At 56.7% G+C, this 18,237-nt stretch overlaps 2 protein-coding genes and 2 gene segments (V, D, J or C); 1 reads left to right on the top strand and 3 right to left on the bottom strand.

Annotated features, from left to right (window-relative positions):
- Nucleotides 1–18,237, top strand: part of LOC128800286 (M1-specific T cell receptor alpha chain-like) — a 226,754-nt gene that overhangs the window by 74,056 nt on the left and 134,461 nt on the right. The gene's annotated exons all lie outside the window — the stretch shown is intronic.
- Nucleotides 1,326–2,719, bottom strand: LOC128800307 (T cell receptor alpha variable 1-2-like). The segment is given in 2 exon segments: nt 1,326–1,748; nt 2,626–2,719. Coding segments are annotated over 2 exon segments (432 nt in total).
- On the bottom strand, nt 9,876–12,923 carry LOC128800292 (angiomotin-like). The gene is given in 3 exon segments (XM_053965409.1): nt 9,876–11,885; nt 11,887–12,179; nt 12,666–12,923. Coding segments are annotated over 3 exon segments (654 nt in total). The 5' UTR covers nt 12,718–12,923; the 3' UTR covers nt 9,876–11,576.
- On the bottom strand, nt 13,437–14,825 carry LOC128800306 (T cell receptor alpha variable 1-2-like). The segment is given in 2 exon segments: nt 13,437–13,854; nt 14,732–14,825. Coding segments are annotated over 2 exon segments (432 nt in total).

Below are 18,237 nucleotides of genomic sequence, written 5' to 3'. Positions count from 1 at the left end.
CATAGTGAGTGCGAGGAGTTCAGGTCCTCGGCCAGGGAGCAGACGATACCACTGGATCCAGTCGCTGGTCTGGATTTTGGGATGTGAGCAGGTGATGTTGATGCCGATGCCCTCGGTGGTCTCCAGTGACGCCTCCTGCTGTACCTGGGCTCTGGCCACAGCCCCTGTCACGGGGAAAAGTAGAATCAGTTTTCTTTTACAGAAAATGCCACGCAGGGGGAGATGGGAGAGGGCGACGGATCAGAGCAAACTGGGATATGTTCTGGTAATAAAGCATGAAGAGCTAATTTCACTGAGAGTGTTTGTCTGAGGACAAGAATCTATGACGGGTGTTTTGAGGAAAAATCAGAACGAAATTACAAAAATACACCAGCTGGGAGGGAGAGAGGGATACAGACATGAAGTAAAAAAGGCAAAATGGGAAGCAATAAATTCACGGAGGGAAGAAAGTATGACGGCAGAGGAGGGAACAGAGGGTAAATAAGAACCGAAAAGGAGCAGGAGGATAAGAGATGAATCTTGGGCTAGGCGGTCTCACGTAGCCCCCGACCCAGACGCCCCCGGCCGCCAACGCAACGCACCGAGCAGCAGCACCGCGGCCAGCGCCGCCAGCCCCGCGCCCCGACACCGCCGCATGCCGCCGCTCCGCCGGCCGAGCCTCGCTGTGCCCCTCAGCCCCGGCTCTGCTGCGCCCGTGCCGCCTCCTCTGCAACGCCGCCAGCTCCGCCCCGGCCGCCCTCAGCCCCCGCCTCTCTCGGCACCAGCACAATCAGCGACACAAGGACCTTGGGCACGGCCAGGCACAAGAGACAGCTGTGTCCCATCGCACACAGCAGCGACACCGCTTGGGAAGCAGATCCAGCCCGCACCCACCTGCAGCGGGCAGCTGCCGGCCCCACTCGGCTGCACTCAGGCTGTTTGTGAGCCTGGGAAGCTGCTGCTCTCTGCTGTTCAGGGCCAGAGCAGTGCTCGCTGTCCCTGGCAGAGGCAGCAAATTCCCTCCCGCTGAGGGACACACACGGACAGAGCCAGGGCCCTGCTCAGCACGGTGGAGCCATAGACAAATCCGTGCTTCCCGTGGCTCCATGCAAACGGGGCTGCTCCAAGAGCACACGAGGCAGGAACACACAACCAGCCCTGGCCTCTGCTGGGGACATGTGGGGCCAAAAGGCTGGAGTGTGGCAGGACAAGGTCCCAGGCAAGCACAGGGGGTATTTTTCTTTTCTCAGACACTGCACAATGCAGAAATGAGTCAAAGTATGCTGAGACACTTCCCCAAGGGAAATGCTAAAATCAATGTGCCCAAAAGCATCAGAGCAGTGTACACACATGTGGATGGAACTTCAGGTGAGCATCAGGGTGAGATCAGGGTCCGTTCCCCAAGCTCAGCCTTGCCCTGACACATCCCCTCCCTGCCCTGGGTTGTTGCACAGCCGAGGAAGCTCCCTGCAGCAGGGTGTCTTGCAGAGCACAGAGGTACAAGGCACTGTCAGAGAGCTCCACTTCCTCCAGCTGCAGGACACTGTATTTGCCCGTGGTGTTCAGGTGCGTGCTGATACGGCCGCTGTGCCTGGGGCCACTCCCTGCTTGATAGGAGACCAGCTGTGGGGCTTGGCCTTTCCGCAGCTGGTACCAGAGCAAGGCATCAAAACTATTGGTCTGGTATTTGCAGGTGGTGTGGAAGGGCTGTCCCTGCTTCACAGTGACTGCTCCATCTTCCTGGGTGACCGTGTCCTGCCCCGTGGTGCCTGGAAGAGAGGCAGTGTCAGCAGCTCCACAGGCAAGGACTACACGCAGGCAAAACAGAATGGTGCAAAACCCTGGTGGAGAAATCTCGCTGCCCTGCAGCGCAGACTTCAGGTGTGCAGACGGACAGGTGAGAGTGAATGAGGGCAGGATTTCAGAGCTCTCAGCACAGCAGGACCCTGACAAGAGATGGGCTGTGTCCCTGCTCCTACTTCTGCTGCTCAGAAGACATGGGAACAGCCTACATTTTGTGTGCTCAAGCAGGCTGAGGAACCCATCGAGATACAGCAAAAGGATTCATCCTGCTTCCCCATCCCTGTGACTCATCCCTGTCACCTCTGAGGGTTCATCAATCCCTGAGTACACACAATGGTGATCTTGGAAAGAGGGAGCCCTGGTTGTGCTGGCAGCCCAGAGAACACTGGAAGCCGTGGTAGAGCTGGGTCAGCCTGGAAGCAGAATGGGAAGCGCTATTAATAAAATGAAATTAAAAAACAGAGAGGTGCCTGGGGCAGGTTTGACAGGATCTGGGAATTTACATTAAAATAGGAAGACTGTGGGACTGCAGAGACAGCTGAGATCTCCTGAGGTGCCAGCACTTGAATCAGAAGAGAGAGCAGCACAGGGAGATGGACAGAATGTGAGAGAAAAGACAGAGAAGGGGTCTAAGATTTCTCTCTTCCATTTTTCCCTTACAAATCAAAGAACTTCTTCAGCAAGGACTTGCAAAACCACAAAGAGGAGCAGATTTTTCTTAGACTTTCCCCTCTAACCACTGATATTTCCCTGCAAGGATTTGATAAGGCTATTGAGGATTTCCTGGGGGTAAGAAGAAGAAGAAAAAGAAGAAGGGTGCCTTGGGGAAAAGGCAGGACTTACCCAGGAGCTGGGCCAGGAAGACGGTGAGGATGAGATATGCGAGGTGCATGCCGAGAGCAAGCTGCGTGTTTGCTGAGTGCGGAAGAGTCCGAAAGCCACGTGGCAGCCCCGAGAGAACAGAGCTGCCGGGAGCGACTCTCGGCGGGAGCAAAGGAAGCAGCGGCGGGAGCAGGCAGAGCAACGAGCTGTCCTTGCAGTGCCTGAGATGCTCCTTGTGCGTTTCTCGCTCCTCCAGCAGCAGCCCCCGAGGCTCCCTCAGCCATTGGCCCTGTGAGCATTCCGTGCCTCTGGGGCCTCGCTCATGGCAAGGGGCTGTTCCCGCTCAGCTCGCAGTGGAGTCCTCACCTCCGCAGCTGCAATGGCCAGCTCTGCTTCACAGCCAGGCCTGGCCACTTGGGAGCTCGGGGGCTTCTTCCCCACTGAGGTTTCTCACCTTCCCGAGGTGTCCTCAGCTCTGTCAGGGCACTGCTAATCCCCAAATCCTGACGACTTTTGGACAGCTCCGAGGCTGGAGACTACACAGATTCACAAGCATTCCCTGGTTTGTGCTCCCTGATCCCATAAGGCCTCCTCAAACCTCCTTTATCCTCCTGTTCCTCTTGTCCCTTCTTGCCACTGGCAACGCTCAGCCTGAACCACTTCACAGCAGTTTCCTAATGGCCCATCAATTAGAAGCTGGAGAGCTCTGAGCTCCCTCCTTCTCTCCTTTATCACCTACTGCCAGATGGGTGTCATTGTGTGCATTGTGTCATTGTGTTCCTCACTTTCCCTGTTCCTTGTTCTTCCCTTGGAAAGGAAAATGGACGTGATGTGAGCCTTAGAGAACCAGACACTCTCACCTTTCCCATGCCCTGACTGTGGCCTCTGCTGAACGTGCTCAGCCCAAGGAGCTCCTCTAGATGCTGAAAGGCTCCTGTCCTCAAAGGAAATGGGGTCTCTCGAACAAGTGTCTGGAGAGAAACCTCATGTGGAGCTGAGTCTTTCAAATGTCTCCCTCTAACACTTGCAGCATTGCTAGATCCTGGCATTTGTACTTCTGGATGCTTGACAGGTTCCTAACGTGAAGGGAAAGGCACCAATTAGTTTAAGGGGGTGGGGGGTGAAAACGAACACTTCGATGATTTGAAATGCTCCTCTACTCCTACCGATTTATTGTTTTCCTTAAAGGATGTTCTACTGATTCAGGAAGGTGCTGAATGCTCATCCATGAGTCTTTGGGGAAAAGTGAGGATGGGAATGAAACCTGTAGAGAAGTGAATTCCAGGCTCAGGTGGGATTGAAAGCACACCTGATTTACACATCCAGGTGAGAATGCTGCTTCTTATCCACCTGGCAGTATGGAACAGAGACATTTCTGCAGCGACGGAGATGGAGATTCCTTTGTCACCTCAGAAAGGCTCACTGCAAACGCCTCTCATGCCATGACCTACTGAGGTGACAGCAGTCCATGAATTAGCCCCTGTGCGCCTGTGGGTGCAGCTGCTTGGTCAGTTCCCAGGCCAGGTGCTCTCCAGGAGCATCTCTTTGCTTTGCAAAGCAGGCTGAGAGCAGCAGCAGGCGTGGCCGGAGGGCGAGAGGCGCTGGCAGAGGCGCAGGCGGCAGCAGTTTGGTGTGAGGCGGCGGCGGGCTCGGGAGCGAGGGGAGGCCGGGCTGTGTGTGGCGAGTGTGCGAGCGCAGGCTGCAGGCGGGTTGTGAGGCGTGTGCGGGGCCGTGCGGGGCTGTGCGGGGTCGGTGCGTGCGGGCTCGGGGCAGAGGAAGGAGCTGCGGGGCCGCGCGGGGCCCGGCGGGCCGAGCGGCAGCGCCCCCTGCTGGCCCCGGCCGGCCCCGCCCGCGGCGGTTCGTGCCCGGCCGCAGCCCCGGCTCCTCTGCCCGTGGCCCCCAGCGCGCAGTAATACACGGCCGCGTCCCCGCGCCGGGGCCGCCCGAGCCACAGCGCGCTCCAGCGCCGGTCTGCCGACACCCGCAGCTGGCCCGCACTGTCCGGCAGCTTTTTGGATTCTTTGTAAGTGCTCACGAGGAGTTCGGGACCCCGGCCCGGCAGCTGACGGTACCAGTAGATGTAGTCGTTGGTCTGGATTTTGGGATGTGAGCAGGTGATGTTGATGCCGGTGCCCTCGGTGGTCTCCAGTGACGCCTCCTGCTGTACCTGGGCTCTGGCCACAGCCACTGCCACGGAGAAAAGAACAATCAACTTTCTTTTACAGAAAATGGAGTGGGAGATGGGAAAGGAGGAAAGATCAACCTTAACTGAGATATGTTTCGAGAATAGAGTATGGAGAGATAATTTATCCGGGAGTATTTTGCTGAGGCCACGAATCTATGAGGGGTGTTTAGACGGACAATTGCAAGTTTTACGAGGAGAAAGGAATGAGAAAATAGATTTTCCTGGATGGATGGATGAAAAAACGGCGTAAAAAAGGCAAACTCGCTCGGAGGACTTCAATGAGCAAAAAAACCCCATGAGGGCAGAGGAGGAGACAGAATGCAAACAAGAACTGAGAGGAGAAATTTAGTTAGAGATGAGTTTTAGGGCGAGAGGAGTCTCACAGAACCCCCGACCACACCCAATGCTGCCTTCCCCACGCACCGAGCAGCAGCACGGGCAGCGCCGCCAGCCCCGCGCCCCGACACCGCCGCATGCCGCCGCTCCGCCGGCCGAGCCTCGCTGTGCCCCTCAGCCCCGGCTCTGCTGCGCCCGTGCCGCCTCCTCTGCAACGCCGCCAGCTCCGCCCCGGGGCACAGCCCTGCGCCGGCGCTGCTCGGGCTCTCGCCGACTCCTGGCCGGGAACGGAGGGGAGGCGAGCGCGCTGGGAGTGGGGCGGCGCTCGGGTCTCTGCACGTCCGAAGCAGCGGAGTCAGGGTGGGGATCAGTGAATCGGGCTGGTATCATGGAGCTGTGGATTGACAGGCCCTGGGTTTCCTTCCCTGCCATCATCTCTTCACTCACATCTCCCCTTTGCTGTCCTCTTGGGGACTTCCGAATTGTCCTTCAGGGCACTGAAAGAATTCCACTCACATGGATACAGGAGCTGGGCATAAAGCTTCAGCCCTTCCCCGTGTCCTCGAAACCAAACTGATGCAGCACAAGGGAGAGCAGCTGTGCTCTGCATGGGAGAGACCTGTCCGTGTGTCTGTGTGTCTGTGTGTCTGTGTGTCTGTGTTTAGAACAGCTGGAAAAGGAGGGCACAGAAAGCAGGATGTGCATTTCAGGGCCTCTTCCCTGGACAAATCTCCTGCACGCTGCTACATCGTTGTTCATCTGCACCCGGGCTCCTTGTGAGGCCGGGAAAACGCTGCTCTGTGATGCTCAGGGCAGAGCAGTGCAGAGCGTCTCCAGTGCGATCAACGCATTTCACTTGTCGAGTAACACAGCAGGACACACTCACACATACACACACACACTCACACACACTCACACACACTCACACACACACTCCCACACACAGAGGCTCCTGCACATCGGGGTGCATTCATGCACGAATCTGTGCTCCCTCATGGATTCCTGGGGACCCTGCCTGAACACAAGCGCACACAAACCAGGAACACAGGCAAGGACACAATGAGCCGTGGACGCTGCTGAGGAAACCAGAGAACAACTGCAGCAGGGCGGGAGCCCTGTGGGGAAGGACAAGGAGTGAGGCAAGCCTGTGACACAGTTCGTGTACTGACAGGCTGAACAGAGGGTAAGATGTCCAGCGAGGCACGAATACTTTCCCGAAGGCAGTTTTAACAGGGCAGGGTGGGAACCAGCAGCCCAATGCTGACACACGGGAAGGCAAAAACCGGTGACCATCAGGGTGAGCTGAGGAGGGAAGAAGGGAGGGTGTATATGTAAGTGTGTGGGCACAGATCCGTGTTGGGGTGTGCTTTATGTGTGCACATCTCTGGATGGGAATGTTCACATAGATATGAGTGCAAAGACTCGGCTGCAGGAGCAGGAATAGGAGGGAGTGTGTGTGTTTGCACATCTGTGGGGACATGTCAGAAGGAGAAGTGTCTGTGCCTGTGTCTCCTTTGGAAATGTGTGTGCACACAGCTCTTCATACACACAGAGCTATGAGTTACTCTTTGGGTCTGTGCAAGCTCCAGATTGTGTTTGTGCTATCGTGAACTCGTGGATGTGCAATAGGAGTTCTTTAATTACTTCTTCTACTCCGGGAGCTGCTTTATTCCCAGAAAGGCCTCAGGAAGGCACAGGGATGTGATGGAACTGAGGAGAAGTGACAGCAGTTAAAGTGAGGGAAAATAGGCGCTGAGTGTGTCAGCCTTTTCCCTGTCATTTGTCAGCAGGTCCCCTTCCTCACCGAGCAAGGAGCCAACATGTCCTGAGGCTTTCTTTGGCTGCCAATAGATTTAGGAATACCATCCCGGATTGCCTTGATCGCTGCTGAAATGTTCCCCTCCAGCAGAATTGTTTTGTGCGCGTTGCAGGGCAGCATCCCTGTGCTCGGAGGGGTTTCTCGCAGGAGGCCAGGCCGTGTGCTGGGCCCGTGCTGGCTCCCGGCCGGGGTCCCGCGGGTGCCACGCGCGGCTCGGTCCCTGTCCCGCCGAGCGGCGTCAGGCGGGAGCGGAGCGGCCCCTGCTGGCCCCGGCCGGCCCCGCCCGCGGCGGTTCGTGCCCGGCCGCAGCCCCGGCTCCTCTGCCCGTGGCCCCCAGCGCGCAGTAATACACGGCCGCGTCCCCGCGCCGGGGCCGCCCGAGCCACAGCGCACTCGAACGCCCGTCCTCCGACATCCGCAGCTCTCCTGCAATGGCCGGCACATCCTTGGAGCCTCTAATAGCGAAGGAGAGGAATTCGGGTGCTCGGCCCGGGAGCTGACGGTAGAAATGGATGTAATCGCCGCTCACTTTTTTGGGATGTGAGCAGCTGATGTTGATGCCGGTGCCCTCGGTGGTCTCCAGCAGTGGCTCCTGCTGTACCTGGGCTCTGCCTGAAGCCACTGCCGGGAAGAGAAAAAGGACAAGACTGAAATCCTGCATTGCCCTGCTTCACAGAAGAAAGCCCGCAGAAACAGTCAGGAACGTAGAGAGATGAATAGAAATACAGCACCGAGGGGATATCACGATAAGCAGGAATGGAAGTGTCCATGAATGGTTTGTGGAAAAATGAATGCATGAGTGACAGGAAGAAGGGTGCAGGAGCTGGAGTGCGGGAGGATGTGGGAGACAGCAGAAAAAGAAAGAAGAAAAGTTAGAAGGGCTAAGGACTGACTTTGTAAGTAATAAAGAAGGAGAGGAATGGAATGCTTGAGCAGGGTTGAATAAAGAAAAGAATCAGGAGATTTCTGAGAGACTATGGGATGGAGAATAGGGAGGGATGAACGGGAGAACAGCTCTCGGGCAGAGGTCTGCGAAGAAGCCAGGCAGGACAGCAGCCTCCGAAAACGTGCGGGATCAGGCCAGTCTAAGACCCGGCCCCTCTTCGGCACCCCCGCGCACCGAGCAGCAGCACGGGCAGCGCCGCCAGCCCCGCGCCCCGACACCGCCGCATGCCGCCGCTCCGCCGGCCGAGCCTCGCTGTGCCCCTCAGCCCCGGCTCTGCTGCGCCCGTGCCGCCTCCTCTGCAACGCCGCCAGCTCCGCCCCGGGGCACAGCCCTGCGCCGGCGCTGCTCGGGCTCTCGCCGACTCCTGGCCGGGAACGGAGGGGAGGCGAGCGCGCTGGGAGTGGGGCGGCGCTCGGGTCTCTGCACGTCCGAAGCAGCGGAGTCAGGGTGGGGATCAGTGAATCGGGCTGGTATCATGGAGCTGAGGATTGACAGGCCCTGGGTTTCTTTCGCTCCCATCATCTGTTCACTCACATCTCCCCTTTGCTGTCATGTTGGGCACTCCCGAATTGTCCTTCAAGGCACTGGAAAGAAATCCACTCACATGGATACAGGAGCTGGGCATAAAGCTTCAGACCTTCCCCGTGTCCACGAAACCAAACTGATGCAGCACAGGGAAGAGCAGCTGTGCCCTGGATAGGGGAGACCTGACCATGTATCCATGTGTCTGTGTGTCCGTATGTCTGTATGTGTCTGAGCACTCCAAGCCTTGCTGAAGCACTCCCAACTTTTCAAACAGAATTAAGCTAAAAATGGAAACTTGGGTGAACCCATCCTTGTTGGGGCTGGCAACTGGCAGTAGCAAACGTGATTGTTTAGAGCAGCTGGAAAAGGAGGGCTCAGGAAGCAGGGACTCCATTTCAATGCCTCTTCCCTGGACAAATCTCCTGCACGCTGCTACATCATTGCTCATCTGCACCCAGGAAGCTTCTGAGACTGTAAACCAGGTGAATCTGTAGCCCCTTCCCTTTCTCTCGCTCTTACAAAATGATCCAGTAGACAAATACCTCAGCGGAGGTTGTTTTCTTCTGTGCTCAGTCCACTCTCATGGCAAAGATATTTGGGGGACATTGTGTAATTGAGAAAGGTTAAATGTGGCTGCAGGGGCTCTTCCTTGAGAAATTAGGAGAGAGACTCCCTGGGCCAGGCTGCTATTTGCAGGACAAAGAAGAGAGCTCCTTGCCAAGGCTCCAGCTCCCAACTCAGGAGTGGCCTTGGTTGCTTCCATTCACCCTTGTGATCTGTTTCTTGTCTGCTCCCTCTCCCAGGTGCACTTTTGACTTTGAGACATGTCCTGCTACAGCCCGTGCTGGCCATGCCGGCCCTGCGGCCCCACCCCGCTGGCCAAGAGCTGCCATGAGCCCTGTGTCAGGCAGTGCCAGGACTCCACCGTCATCATTGAGCCCTCCCCTGTGGTGGTGACCCTGCCTGGCCCCATCCTCAGCTCCTTCCCACAGAACACCGTGGTGGGATCCTCCACCTCGGCTGCTGTTGGCAGCATCCTCAGCTGTTACCGAGTGCCCATCAGCTCTGGGGGCTGTGACCCCTCTGGCATTTCCAGGTGCTACAATGGCAGAAGGTCCCTCCCCTGAAGAAGATGCTGGGAAAGCCCCGTGGTGACGTCTCAGGTTTTAATCAGAACATGGTGCTGGGCCAAGGATGGACATTTCTGAGTGTTGGTCCCAGGAGAGCTGGAAGGCTTTGCCTTCCCCTTTTCTTTGTTTGCTTTGTCTCCCCTTGGCAGTAAGGTGTCACCAAGTGCAGCCTGGTGGGGACCATCAGTGTGGTCTCCCTGTCTGGGGCAGGTAGACAGGCAGCGTGTGGGAACCTCTTGTCACAATCCGCTTGTTGTGGGGTGTCATGATGATTCTTTTCACAAATCCCAAAATGCAAAAAGGCAAACAGCAGGGGACTGTCAGTTAATCCCAACAAATGCTCCTTTATTAGGGGCCAAAAGAGGAAATGCGATAGTGGGGTAAGAGAAAGGAGAGAAATGGATAGAGAGAGAGAGAGCAGAGGGATTGGAATAGCTACCAACACAGGCGAGATCCTCAGTGGTCTGGAAGATGAGGATCCGTCTGTCGTGTCAGGGAAGTCTTCGAAGTTCTGGTCAACTCGGGTGTCCAGTTATAGTCCACAGAGGGAAAAGGGGGGAACATGCAGGACAATGAGAGTCTATTGTGATTGCTGCGGGGGAACAGGTGAGTCCACTGAAAGCACCAAGGCAGGATGAACACAATGAAGAATAAGTCCATTGGAATCACTGAAGAAGAACAGGTCATGTCATTAGTGGTTTCCCCACTCCCTGTGGTAGGGGTCCCAGTCTCAGTCCTTGGGAGGGGGTTTTCGATCTCCATCCATCAGTCACAGTGGTAACGAGGCAGATGAGGGGTCTTCAGTGAGAGACCACTAGAGTCACCCCAAAAGTTCATTCAGCTTAAATGGTGGAGAGTGGGTGAATATGCAGTAGGCCGTTCCTTGCTGGCTCCATGCCAGGTCCTTGCCAACTCCTTGCCAAGGCCTAGTTCAGAACAGCTAACCTAAGGTACAGCAGTTGCACCTGCACTGCCGCTCCCTCCAAGCCGGAACTGTAGTGGGGGGAAGGGGTTTCTCCTCGTGGCAATCAGTAGGCAAATGTGGGGGCTTCAGACAGCCTCTTACACCTCTCCACTGCCAAGGAGGACGGACTGTCAGATGGCCCCGGGCTGGCAGCACTGCTGTTGTGCACTTGCAGTCAGTTTCTTTGTGTCTTTGTGACTCATTAAATCTCTCTGCTGCATTCAGGCCTGGTCTCTCTGCAATCATTCCCCCCCTGCAGATGCTCTCCAAGATGTCGACGTAAAAGGGAGCTTATCAAGGGTGGGGCCCCAGAAGACCTGCTGTTTACAACCAGAGGAGTGCTGGTGGGAGATGTGGTGGCTGGAGGCTGTTTTGGGCACAGCAACTATGAAATGTTACGGTTTTCAATAGTATTTAAAGGAAGGGAAATCAACAAAACCTCTACCGTAGACTTCCAGAGGGTGGATTTTGGCCTGTTGAGGACACTGATTTGGAACGTCCCTTGGGAAGCAGCCCTTTAAAAGAAAGGGGCTCCAGAAGACTGGATATACTTAATGAAAGCAATCTTGAATGCACAGGAGCAGCCTGACCCTACGTGCCAAAAGATGAGGAGGTGGAGGAGAAGACCTGCCTGGTTGAGAAGGGAGCATTCCCAGGAACTCAGGGAATAAAAAGAGTGTGTCTCACTATTGGAAAAAGGGCAAGCAGCTCAGGAAGAGTTGAAGGATGTCATTAGGTCATGCAGAAAGAAAAGTAGAGAGGACCAAGCTCAGTTCGAACTTGATCTGGCCAATTCTGTAAGGGGTAATAAAGAGCGTTTTTACAAATACATTAACGAGGACCGAAGACAATCACCGATCTTCTCTGGACACCGTGGGGAATATATTCACCTAAGAGGAGGGAACGGCTGAGGTGCTTAACACCTTCTTTGCCTCAGTCTTCAGGAGTAGGATTGATGATCATCAGGACAACTGGTCTCCTGATCTAGGAGACAGGGAAGGTAAGCAGCACGGAACTCCTGTTATCCAGACGGAAGAACTTAAAGATTTGCTAAGCGACGTAGATGCTCACAAGCCTTTGGGATTGGATGGGATTCGTGCTAGGGAGATCAGGCAGCTGGGGCTCATGAAACCAGTGCTGAGAAGAGGGGCTGAGGGAGGCCGGTGACTCCAAGCTGGTCGGTGACTCGGTGCCGGTGCTGGTGTCAGTGCAGGTGTCGGTGGCGGTGCCATTGCCGGTGGCGGCAGCGCCCCGGGATCCCGGGCCGAGCGGGGCGAGGCGGCCCCGGCGGGCGGAGCGGCAGCGCCCCCTGCTGGCCCCGGCCGGCCCCGCCCGCGGCGGTTCGTGCCCGGCCGCAGCCCCGGCTCCTCTGCCCGTGGCCCCCAGCGCGCAGTAATACACGGCCGCGTCCCCGCGCCGGGGCCGCCCGAGCCACAGCGCACTCGAACGCCGGTCTGCCGACACCGACAGGCGCCCTTCAGGGGCTCGCACCTCCTTGGGTGCTTTAGCAGTGACCGCCACGAGTTCAGGCCTTTGGCCTGGCAGCTGACGGTAGAAGTGGATGAAATCGCCTGTCCGGATATTGGGGTGTGAGCACTTGATGGTGATGCTGCTGCCCTCGACAATCTCCAGGAATGGCTCTTGCTGTATCTGGGCTCTGACTGCAGCCACTGCCAGGGAGAGAAAAGGAAGAAAAATCAACTCCTACATTCTACTCAGCTCTGCCAGACAATCCTGAGACCAAAGCCCGCAGAACCAGTCAGGAACACAGAGAGATGAGGAGGAAAACACTTCCCAGAGGATATCAAGGTATGCAGTAATGGAAGTGTCCATGAATCTTTTGTGAAGTAATGAATGCGTGAATGGCAGAACGATTAGAAGAGTCACTGGAGAACGGGAGGATTTGAGAGAAAGCACAAAAAGTCAAGAAGAAAAGTAACAAGGCCTAAGGACTGACTTCATGAGTTATAAAGAAGGAATGCTTGTACAGGTTTTAGCACAGAATACAGGTTTAGGATGGAGTAGCGGGAAGGATGAACGGGAGAACAACTCTCGGGAAGAGGTCTGTGAAAAAGCCAGGCAGGACGGCAGCCTGCGAGGACCTGCGGGATCACCCCATCCCCAGACCACGGCCCCCCTTCGGCACCCCCACGCACCGAGCAGCAGCACGGCCAGCGCCGCCAGCCCCGCGCCCCGACACCGCCGCATGCCGCCGCTCCGCCGGCCGAGCCTCGCTGTGCCCCTCAGCCCCGGCTCTGCTGCGCCCGTGCCGCCTCCTCTGCAACGCCGCCAGCTCCGCCCCGGCCGCCCTCAGCCCCCGCCTCTCTCGGCACCAGCACAATCAGCGACACAAGGACCTTGGGCACGGCCAGGCACAAGAGACAGCTGTGTCCCATCGCACACAGCAGCGACACCGCTTGGGAAGCAGATCCAGCCCGCACCCACCTGCAGCGGGCAGCTGCCGGCCCCACTCGGCTGCACTCAGGCTGTTTGTGAGCCTGGGAAGCTGCTGCTCTCTGCTGTTCAGGGCCAGAGCAGTGCTCGCTGTTCAGGGCCAGAGCAGTGCTCGCTGTCCCTGGCAGAGGCAGCAAATTCCCTCCCGCTGAGGGACACACACGGACAGAGCCAGGGCCCTGCTCAGCACGGTGGAGCCATAGACAAATCCGTGCTTCCCGTGGCTCCATGCAAACGGGGCTGCTCCAAGAGCACACGAGGCAGGAACACACAACCAGCCCTGGCCTCTGCTGGGGACATGTGGGGCCAAAAGGCTGGAGTGTGGCAGGACAAGGTCCCAGGCAAGCACAGGGGGTATTTTTCTTTTCTCAGAGACTGCACAATGCAGAAATGAGTCAAAGTATGCTGAGACACTTCCCCAAGGGAAATGCTAAAATCAATGTGCCCAAAACCATCAGAGCAGTGTACACACATGTGGATGGAACTTCAGGTGAGCATCAGGGTGAGATCAGGGTCCGTTCCCCAAGCTCAGCCTTGCCCTGACACATCCCCTCCCTGCCCTGGGTTGTTGCACAGCCGAGGAAGCTCCCTGCAGCAGGGTGTCTTGCAGAGCACAGAGGTACAAGGCACTGTCAGAGAGCTCCACTTCCTCCAGCTGCAGGACACTGTATTTGCCCGTGGTGTTCAGGTGCGTGCTGATACGGCCGCTGTGCCTGGGGCCACTCCCTGCTTGATAGGAGACCAGCTGTGGGGCTTGGCCTTTCCGCAGCTGGTACCAGAGCAAGGCATCAAAACTATTGGTCTGGTATTTGCAGGTGGTGTGGAAGGGCTGTCCCTGCTTCACAGTGACTGCTCCATCTTCCTGGGTGACCGTGTCCTGCCCCGTGGTGCCTGGAAGAGAGGCAGTGTCAGTAGCTCCACAGGCAAGGACTACACGCAGGCAAAACAGAATGGTGCAAAACCCTGGTGGAGAAATCTCGCTGCCCTGCAGCGCAGACTTCAGGTGTGCAGACGGACAGGTGAGAGTGAATGAGGGCAGGATTTCAGAGCTCTCAGCACAGCAGGACCCTGACAAGAGATGGGCTGTGTCCCTGCTCCTACTTCTGCTGCTCAGAAGACATGGGAACAGCCTACATTTTGTGTGCTCAAGCAGGCTGAGGAACCCATCGAGATACAGCAAAAGGATTCATCCTGCTTCCCCATCCCTGTGACTCATCCCTGTCACCTCTGAGGGTTCATCAATCCCTGAGTACACACAATGGTGATCTTGGAAAGAGGGAGCCCTGGTTGTGCTGGCAGCCCAGAGAACACTGGAAGCCGTGGTAGAGCTGGGTCAGCCTGGAAGCAGAATGGGAAGCGCTATTAATAAAATGAAATTAAAAAACAGAGAGGTGCCTGGGGCAGGTTTGACAGGATCTGGGAATTTACATTAAAATAGGAAGACTGTGGGACTGCAGAGACAGCTGAGATCTCCTGAGGTGCCAGCACTTGAATCAGAAGAGAGAGCAGCACAGGGAGATGGACAGAATGTGAGAGAAAAGACAGAGAAGGGGTCTAAGATTTCTCGCTTCCATTTTTCCCTTACAAATCAAAGAACTTCTTCAGCAAGGACTTGCAAAACCACAAAGAGGAGCAGATTTTTCTTAGACTTTCCCCTCTAACCACTGATATTTCCCTGCAAGGATTTGATAAGGCTATTGAGGATTTCCTTGGGGTAAGAAGAAGAAGAAAAAGAAGAAGGGTGCCTTGGGGAAAAGGCAGGACTTACCCAGGAGCTGGGCCAGGAAGACGGTGAGGATGAGATATGCGAGGTGCATGCCGAGAGCAAGCTGCGTGTTTGCTGAGTGCGGAAGAGTCCGAAAGCCACGTGGCAGCCCCGAGAGAACAGAGCTGCCGGGAGCGACTCTCGGCGGGAGCAAAGGAAGCAGCGGCGGGAGCAGGCAGAGCAACGAGCTGTCCTTGCAGTGCCTGAGATGCTCCTTGTGCGTTTCTCGCTCCTCCAGCAGCAGCCCCCGAGGCTCCCTCAGCCATTGGCCCTGTGAGCATTCCGTGCCTCTGGGGCCTCGCTCATGGCAAGGGGCTGTTCCCGCTCAGCTCGCAGTGGAGTCCTCACCTCCGCAGCTGCAATGGCCAGCTCTGCTTCACAGCCAGGCCTGGCCACTTGGGAGCTCGGGGGCTTCTTCCCCACTGAGGTTTCTCACCTTCCCGAGGTGTCCTCAGCTCTGTCAGGGCACTGCTAATCCCCAAATCCTGACGACTTTTGGACAGCTCCGAGGCTGGAGACTACACAGATTCACAAGCATTCCCTGGTTTGTGCTCCCTGATCCCATAAGACCTCCTCAAACCTCCTTTATCCTCCTGTTCCTCTTGTCCCTTCTTGCCACTGGCAACGCTCAGCCTGAGCCACTTCACAGCAGTTTCCTAATGGCCCATCAATTAGAAGCTGGAGAGCTCTGAGCTCCCTCCTTCTCTCCTTTATCACCTACTGCCAGATGGGTGTCATTGTGTGCATTGTGTCATTGTGTTCCTCACTTTCCCTGTTCCTTGTTCTTCCCTTGGAAAGGAAAATGGACGTGATGTGAGCCTTAGAGAACCAGACGCTCTCACCTTTCCCATGCCCTGACTGTGGCCTCTGCTGCACGTGCTCAGCCCAAGGAGCTCCTCTAGATGCTGAAAGGCTCCTGTCCTCAAAGGAAATGGGGTCTCTCGAACAAGTGTCTGGAGAGAAACCTCATGTGGAGCTGAGTCTTTCAAATGTCTCCCTCTAACACTTGCAGCATTGCTAGATCCTGGCATTTGTACTTCTGGATGCTTGACAGGTTCCTAACGTGAAGGGAATGGACCAATTAGTTTAAGGGGGTGGGGGGTGAAAACGAACACTTCGATGATTTGAAATGCTCCTCTACTCCTACCGATTTATTGTTTTCCTTCCCGGATGTTCTACTGTTTCAGGAAGGTGCTGAATGCTCATCCATGAGTGCTTGGGGAAAAGCGAGGATGGGAATGAAACCTGTAGAGAAGTGAATTCCAGGCTCAGGTGGGATTGAAAGCACACCTGATTTACACATCCAGGTGAGATTGCTGCTTCTTATCCACCTGGCAGTATGGAACAGAGACATTTCTGCAGCGACAGAGATGGAGATTCCTTTGTCACCTCAGAAAGGCTCACTGCAAACGCCTCTCATGCCATGACCTACTGAGGTGACAGCAGTCCATGAATTAGCCCCTGTGCGTCTGTGGGTGCAGCTGCTTGGTCAGTTCCCAGGCCAGGTGCTCTCCAGGAGCATCTCTTTGCTTTGCAAAGCAGGCTGAGAGCAGCAGCAGGCGTGGCCGGAGGGCGAGAGGCGCTGGCAGAGGCGCAGGCGGCAGCAGTTTGGTGTGAGGCGGCGGCGGGCTCGGGAGCGAGGGGAGGCCGGGCTGTGTGTGGCGAGTGTGCGAGCGCAGGCTGCAGGCGGGTTGTGAGGCGTGTGCGGGGCCGTGCGGGGCTGTGCGGGGTCGGTGCGTGCGGGCTCGGGGCAGAGGAAGGAGCTGCGGGGCCGCGCGGGGCCCGGCGGGCCGAGCGGCAGCGCCCCCTGCTGGCCCCGGCCGGCCCCGCCCGCGGCGGTTCGTGCCCGGCCGCAGCCCCGGCTCCTCTGCCCGTGGCCCCCAGCGCGCAGTAATACACGGCCGCGTCCCCGCGCCGGGGCCGCCCGAGCCACAGCGCACTCGAACGCCCGTCCTCCGACACCCGCAGCTCTCCTGCAATGGCCGGCACATCCTTGGAGCCTCTAATAGCGAAGGAGAGGAATTCGGGTGCTCGGCCCGGGAGCTGACGGTAGAAATGGATGTAATCGCCGCTCACTTTTTTGGGATGTGAGCAGCTGATGTTGATGCCGGTGCCCTCGGTGGTCTCCAGCAGTGGCTCCTGCTGTACCTGGGCTCTGCCTGAAGCCACTGCCGGGAACAGAAAAAGGACAAGACTGAAATCCTGCATTGCCCTGCTTCACAGAAGAAAGCCCGCAGAAACAGTCAGGAACGTAGAGAGATGAATAGGAATACAGCACCGAGGGGATATCACGATAAGCAGGAATGGAAGTGTCCATGAATGGTTTGTGGAAAAATGAATGCATGAGTGACAGGAAGAATGGTGCAGGAGCTGGAGAGCGGGAGGATGTGGGAGACAGCAGAAAAAGAAAGAAGAAAAGTTAGAAGGGCTAAGGACTGACTTTGTAAGTAATAAAGAAGGAGAGGAATGGAATGCTTGAGCAGGGTTGAATAAAGAAAAGAATCAGGAGATTTCTGAGAGACTATGGGATGGAGAATAGGGAGGGATGAACGGGAGAACAGCTCTCGGGCAGAGGTCTGCGAAGAAGCCAGGCAGGACAGCAGCCTCCGAAAACGTGCGGGATCAGGCCAGTCTAAGACCCGGCCCCTCTTCGGCACCCCCGCGCACCGAGCAGCACCACGGGCAGCACCGCCAGCCCCGCGCCCCGACACCGCCGCATGCCGCCGCTCCGCCGGCCGAGCCTCGCTGTGCCCCTCAGCCCCGGCTCTGCTGCGCCCGTGCCGCCTCCTCTGCAACGCCGCCAGCTCCGCCCCGGGGCACAGCCCTGCGCCGGCGCTGCTCGGGCTCTCGCCGACTCCTGGCCGGGAACGGAGGGGAGGCGAGCGCGCTGGGAGTGGGGCGGCGCTCGGGTCTCTGCACGTCCGAAGCAGCGGAGTCAGGGTGGGGATCAGTGGATCGGGCTGGTATCATGGAGCTGAGGATTGACAGGCCCTGGGTTTCCTTTGCTCCCATCATCTGTTCACTCACATCTCCCCTTTGCTGTCCTCTTGGGGACTCCCGAATTGTCCTTCAGGGCACTGGAAAGAATTCCACTCACATGGATACAGGAGCTGGTCATAAAGCCTCAGACCTTCCCCGTGTACACGAAACCAAACTGACGCAGCACAGGGAAGAGCAGCTGTGCCCTGGATAGGGGAGACCTGTTCGTGTATCCATGTGTCTGTGTATCCGTATGTCTGTATGTGTCTGAGCACTCCAAGCCTTGCTGAGGCACTCCCAACTTTACAAACAGAAGTAAGCTAAAAAATCGAAACTTGGGTGAACCCATCCTTGTTGGGGCTGGCAACTGGCAGTAGCAGAACGTGATTGTTTAGAGCAGCTGGAAAAGGAGGTCTCAGGGAACAGGGACTCCATTTCAATGCCTCTTCCCTGGACAAATCTCCTGCACGCTGCTACATCATTGCTCATCTGCACCCAGGAAGCTTCTGAGACTGTAAACCAGGTGAGTC

Source organism: Vidua chalybeata, chromosome 26, assembly GCF_026979565.1.
Source record: "Vidua chalybeata isolate OUT-0048 chromosome 26, bVidCha1 merged haplotype, whole genome shotgun sequence".
Classification (NCBI taxonomy): Eukaryota; Metazoa; Chordata; class Aves; order Passeriformes; family Viduidae; genus Vidua; species Vidua chalybeata.
The sequence above is the reverse complement of the archived record's forward strand: the minus strand, read 5'-3'. Positions and strand labels throughout refer to the sequence as shown.